This window comes from Engystomops pustulosus, chromosome 4 (genome assembly GCF_040894005.1).
Source record: "Engystomops pustulosus chromosome 4, aEngPut4.maternal, whole genome shotgun sequence".
NCBI classification, from domain to species: domain Eukaryota; kingdom Metazoa; phylum Chordata; class Amphibia; order Anura; family Leptodactylidae; genus Engystomops; species Engystomops pustulosus.
The window spans coordinates 13,590,826-13,596,937 of NC_092414.1; the positions used below are offsets into that span (position 1 = coordinate 13,590,826).

The following is a 6,112-nucleotide window of genomic DNA, read 5'->3' on the forward strand; positions in this document are numbered from 1 at the left end:
CCGATGTCCACTAAATGTTGCTGCTGCGCTGAAGTTCCTCGGAGTTCACTGAAGTTCACCAAGCCAGGCCGAGTGCAGGTAGCAGTGAAGACGACAGACAGGAATGACATCATCACATGGCATTACTACATATAGTAGAATCAGAGGCACAGAGTGCAGGTAGCTACTGGCTCTGTAATCAGCTCTGTCATTGTCCGGAGGATGCCGGTAGAATTGTCATTCCGGTACATACCTCCCACGGAACAGGATAGTGGAACAGAACCTGAAAACTTAGACTGTCCTGCTGGATCTGGGACGGTTGGTAACTATGCTAATGCAACATCCCCCACCGGGGCCTAGCCTTTTCTTGGGGCCTGGAGGCAGCCGGGGCCCAGAATACCGGAGTGGCTAGCACGCTGATGTCATGGTGCTTGGTATGGGGACCGGAGGACTGTCCTACAGCCTGGCAGGTCTCCAGTGGGTGGTGTGTGCAAGAAATATGGAGGGAGAGGCTAATGTGCTGGTTCTCCCTGGAGCTACCCCTTAGTGTCTGTAAGATATGTCCCTGGGTAATGGATGGGGAAGCCTGTGGTGGTAACAGCCGTATCCAGGGATCAGACGGGGGCAACATGGGCAAAATAACTCACGGTTCTTTATTGAGCAACAGCAGGCAACAGGCCTAGATGGTCTCACAGCAGATTCGGATTACTGGAGTGGTCATGGAGAGGGTCCCTGGGACTAGTGCGCAAGCCTGGTAGTAGATGCAGGCTGGGATAATTGAGATGGAGCTGTGTCCAAACTGTGGAAGTTGCAGCTCTGGATTGAAGTCTCCTGACTCTGGTCCTGGGATTAGGTTAAGTTTCAGCACTGAAGGTGTGCTGAACACTGTCTCCCTCTTCACTCAGTCCATGTGCTGAGAGTCTTGATGGTAAAGCATGTGCTCTCCAAGAGAGCTGGTGTTAAAGAGAGCAGGCTCCTGAGAAGGAGCATGAGGTCCAAAAGACCGTGCTCCTCCCTGTCCAGGGGTTTTATTCTCCTGGTCAGGTGGTAGCACCTCTCCAATCACACTCCAGTTTACAATGCAGCAACATCATTGGTCAATAACTTACACCCACTTAACTATTGCCTGTTCGGGCAGAATCTACTGCTGCTATTACCTGAGATCTCACTGCATTATCCTTTGGGTGAGTTGATCAGAGTCACTATATGGATTTCGACAGGTAGAGGGCCCTATTCGCAACTACCTCTTTGCCTACACGTTGGCAGGGGTGTTGCACTAACGTGGCGGAAACAGAAAACAAATGAACCTATTGCCTGCAGGGCAAAAGAAGAAAAAATGGAAAATATAAGTGTAGACACCAGTGACCTGCAAGCTTAAAGGGGTTTTCCCACAAAGGAAAGTTAGACCCTATCCCGTGGAGATCGCGAAAACGGGGGTCCGTCGTCCCCCCGTCAGATTAATGGAGCAGACGGCCGTGCATGACCGTTCAGCTCCATTATTCTCTATAGAGCAAAACGGTCAATGCGCGGCCGTCTGCCTCATTGATCTGACAGAGCGATGGACCCCTCTTTTTTGCGATCTGTGTGGGTCTCATCAATGAGCAACCCCCTAATCAGCAAGTTAGGCCGTGGATAGGGCCTAACTTTCCTTCGTGGGAAAACCCCTTTAAGGAAACATGAGAAATCATAAGAAAGCATTTCAAGCATTAACTTCTTTTCTATTCCTATAACAAAAACTACAGCAAAATCTTTAAACTCAGAGCATGCTGTGCTTCCGGAGAAATAAATTCCAGCGATACAAGAATAAACCAGATTTTCTTTTAAGTTTTTCCTAATTAATGTACATGCTAATTGTTAGTTGTCTATTGAACCGTGGAGGCCTGCAACCTTCATACAGCCTGTGGGTGATTTCTTAGGTTATGATGGTTTCTCCCACTTCCTGTCTCCCTCTAATATCTTTATAGAACCTTCCCTTACACATAACACAGCATGAAGGGGCTCGGTGAAGGTGGTGGTGAAGGTGTGTAAGTGTCTGATGGGGTCATACAGCTCATAGAAGGACAACTCCCCCGCCTCATAATCCAGACAGATCCGGACTCCATCACTGGAGATATTGTGAGGTAACTGGATCCATTTACTGTCATGTATCACATAATACTCATTATTATATCTCCACAAACACCAGGACTTGTTATTATATTCAATACATGACTGACCTCCCCTCCTGTCTATACTGGGATAACACATCCCGACCATCCACCTCCCTGATCTCTTGATCTCCACATCCCAGTAATGTCGTCCTGAGGTAAATCTCCGGCTGCTCATCACCTGAGAAGAATCCTGGAATCTCTCCGATGTTTCTGAACGCTTTAGCTCCTTTTGTCTCCAGGTTGCAGTTTTCAGGTTACGTGATATACAGATGTTATTATTAGCCGTGTTTACATCCAGTAATATGTCTACAGGACTCTCCACATAGATCCCGCTCCTTATACCTGATATTATGTCACATAATGTGTGTAATGTGTCTGAGATCACAGTCACATCCAGATCATCTACATCATGGCGCTGGTTATCATGTCCCCCTGTGTCCTCATCACCTCCCCCCTCCTCAGGATCACACAAGTCACCTGTGTCTGGTTCCTGTAACACAGTCAGTGGATCGGTCATGTTACACAGCTCCTCAATGTGCCTCATCTTCCTGGACAGCTCGTCCTTCTGTATCTCCAGCTTCTGGATCAGAGCAGACAGTGAGAGGGACTTTTCCTTCTCCTGCCTGGAGATGTCACTCAGGACCCTCTTCTCCAGGTCGTCCAGTCGTCTCCTGATGTCTATAAACAGGGCAGTGACTCTCTCAGCTTCTCCAGATGCTTTTTCTTGAGCTTTTCTCCTGCTCTCCTCCAGACTCTGGACTCTTTCCTCAGTCTCCTTCCTCTTTGTGATCAGTTTCTGGAGAACATTTCTCAGTTTCTTTTTGTTCTCAGAGGCCTCATCCAGTGACTCCACTCTATGTCCCAAGTGTTCTGCGGCCAAACTACAGGACACACAGATACATGTAGCATCCTCTGTGCAGTAATATTCCAGGATCTTCTTATGGACAGAACATTTCCGGTTCTCCAGGGAAGTGCTGGGGTCAGATAAGACGTTTTCTGGTGACTTGCTGTGGACTTTCAGGTGTTTATCACATAGAGAAGCCTCACAATGTAGACAGGACCTCACAGCAGGTACAGGAGAGTCCACACAGTAAGTGCAGCAGATCCCGGTTTCTCTCGGTGTTGGTTGAGTAGTCAGTAAATTCTCCATTATCTTCCGCAGAGCTAAGTTCCTGATCAGTGCCGGCCTCTCCTGAAACTCTTCTCTACATTCAGGACAGGAATAACCCCCAGACCCGTCCTGTGTATCCAGCACACGATCAATACAGTGTGATTGGAGAGATACTACCACCTGACCAGGGTGAGTATAAAACCCCTGTGCAGTGGGATCACATGGTCCAGTACAGACTACAGGAGTCTGAGAGTGTACAGAGAGACAATGTTCAGTACACCTTCAGTGTTGACACATAACCCATTCCCAGGTCCAGAGTCAGGAGACTCTAGAGTCCAGAGCTGCAGCTTTCACAGTGTGGACACAGCTCCATCCAAATTATTCCAGCCTGCATCTACTACCAGGCTGGTGCTTTATTCCTGAGGACCACTCTCCACGATCACTCCAGTACCAGATCTGCTGTTGACTGTTTAGACCCGTTGCCTGCTACCTGTTGTTCATTAAAGAACCATGAGTTGATTTGCACAACTTTGCCTCTGTCTGATCCCTGGATACGGCTGTTACCACCACGGACTTCCCCATCCATCACCCAGGGACTTATCTTACATACACTCAGGGGTTGCCCCAGGGAGAACAAGTACATTAGCTTCTCCCTCCATATTTCTTGCATACCATCTACTGGAGACCGGCCAGGCAGTAGGACAGCCCTCCGGCCCCCATACTAAGCACCGGGGCATCAGCGTGCCCTAGGCCGCAACTGCCAGCCACTCCAGTATTCTAGGCCCGGCTGCCTCCAGCCTCAAGAAAAGGCTAGGCCCCGGTGGGGGATGTTGCACAAACTACAAGAAAATCTTTAAACTCAGAGCATGCTGTGCTCCCGGACAAATAAATGTCAGAGATACAAGAATAAACCGGATTTTTTTTTACTAATTAATGTACATGTTAATTGTTAGTTGTCTATTGAAGCGTGGAGGCCTGAAGCCTTCATACAGCCTGTGGGTGATTTCTTTAGTTATGATGGTTTCTCCCACTTCCTGTCTCCCTCTAATATCTTTATAGAACCTTCCCTTACACATAACACAGTATGAAGGGGCTCGGTGAAGGTGGTGGTGAAGGTGTGTAAGTGTCTGATGGGGTCACACAGCTCATAGAAGGACAACTCCCCCGCCTCATAATCCAGACAGATCCGGACTCTATCACTGGAGATATTGTCAGGTAACCGGATCTCATTACTGTCATGTATCACATAATACTGATTATTATATCTCCTCAAACTCCAGGACTTGTTATTATCTCCAATATATGACTGGCGCCCCCTCCTGTCTATACTGGGATAACACATCCCGACCATCCACCACCCTGATCTACTGCTCTCCACATCCCAGTAATGTCGTCCTGAGGTAAATCTCCGGCTGCTCATCACCTGAGGATAATCCTGGAATCTCTCTGCTGTTTCTGGACGATTCTGTGTCCAGGTTGCAATTTTCAGGTCGTCTGATATATGGAGATTATTATGAGCCGTGTTTACATCCAGTAATATGTCTCCAGGACCCTCCACATAGATCCCGCTCCTTATACCTGATATTATGTCACATAATGTGTGTAATGTGTCTGAGATCACAGTCACATCCAGACCATCTACATCATGGCGCTGGTTATCATGTCCCCCTGTGTCCTCATCACCTCCCCCCTCCTCAGGATCACACAAGTCACCTGTGTCTGGTTCCTGTAACACAGTCAGTGGATCAGTCATGTTACACAGCTCCTCAATGTGCCTCATCTTCCTGGACAGCTCGTCCTTCTGTATCTCCAGCTTCTGGATCAGAGCAGACAGTGAGAGGGACTTTTCCTTCTCCTGCCTGGAGATGTCACTCAGGACCCTCTTCTCCAGGTCGTCCAGTCGTCTCCTGATGTCTATAAACAGGGCAGTGACTCTCTCAGCTTCTCCAGAGGCTTTTTCTTGAGCTTTTCTCCTGCTCTCCTCCAGACTCTGGACTCTTTCCTCAGTCTCCTCTCTCTTTGTGATCAGTTTCTGGAGAACATTTCTCAGTTTCTTTTTTTTCTTCTTAGAGGCCTCATCCAGCATCTCCACCTGGTGCCCCCGATGTTCTCCGGCCAAACTGCAGGACACACAGATACATGTAGCATCCTCTGTGCAGTAATATTCCAGGATCTTCTTATGGACAGAACATTTCCTGTTCTCCAGGGAAGTGCTGGGGTCAGATAAGACGTGTTCTGGTGACTTGCTGTGGACTTTCAGGTGTTTATCACACAGAGAAGCCTCACAATGTAGACAGGACATCACAGCAGGTACAGGAGAGTCCACACAGTAAGTGAAGAAGATCCCGGTTTCTCTCGGTGTTGGTTGAGTAGTCAGTAAATTCTCCATTATCTTCCACAGAGCTAAGTTCCTCATCAGTGCCGGCCTCTCCTGAAACTCTTCTCTACAATCAGGACAGGAATAACCTCCAGACCCGTCCTGTGTATCCAGCACACGTTCAATACAGACCCGGCAGAAGTTGTGTCCACATCTCAGCATTACAGGATCTGTATAAGTGGTCAGACAGATGGAGCAGTCCAGCTCCTCTCTCAGGTCGGCAGACGCCATGGCTGACGGAGGAGGAAGAGAGAAACGAAACTACAATTCTAAGACAATCAGGAAGGAGAAGTGTTGTACCTGTGTGCACAGGGCGGGGCTGTACAGCACAAGATCAGTCTCTATTAACCCATTACTGGACACTTGTAAGAATCTATGTTCTGTACATTTGCTCTGCTATATATACACATGGAAGCCATTGCTGACAAAAGGCAAACTAAACCACAATTCTAGGACAATAACAAAGGGCAAGTTTTGTAGTTGTTTCCGCAGGAC

The 6,112-nt window shown here is 48.1% G+C and overlaps 2 protein-coding genes across 2 annotated transcripts; both read right to left on the bottom strand.

Annotated features, from left to right (window-relative positions):
- Positions 1-605: 605 nt before the first annotated feature.
- On the bottom strand, positions 606-4,170 carry LOC140126095 (E3 ubiquitin-protein ligase TRIM7-like). The gene has a single exon (XM_072145200.1). It carries the CDS (start codon positions 3,277-3,279, stop codon positions 1,897-1,899), a length of 1,383 nt encoding a protein of 460 aa, XP_072001301.1. The 5' UTR covers positions 3,280-4,170; the 3' UTR covers positions 606-1,896.
- LOC140126093 (E3 ubiquitin-protein ligase TRIM39-like) lies at positions 4,162-5,874 on the bottom strand. The gene has a single exon (XM_072145199.1). The coding sequence runs from the start codon at positions 5,846-5,848 to the stop codon at positions 4,253-4,255; it is 1,596 nt and encodes a 531-aa protein (XP_072001300.1). The 5' UTR covers positions 5,849-5,874; the 3' UTR covers positions 4,162-4,252.
- Between the last annotated feature and the right edge of the window lie 238 nt (positions 5,875-6,112).

What these genes read in the sequence shown, in the direction of transcription:
- LOC140126095 (XM_072145200.1), bottom strand. Translation starts at nt 3,279, where the DNA reads ATGGAGAATTTACTGACTACTCAACCAACACCGAGAGAAACCGGGATC.
- LOC140126093 (XM_072145199.1), bottom strand. Translation starts at nt 5,848, where the DNA reads ATGGCGTCTGCCGACCTGAGAGAGGAGCTGGACTGCTCCATCTGTCTG.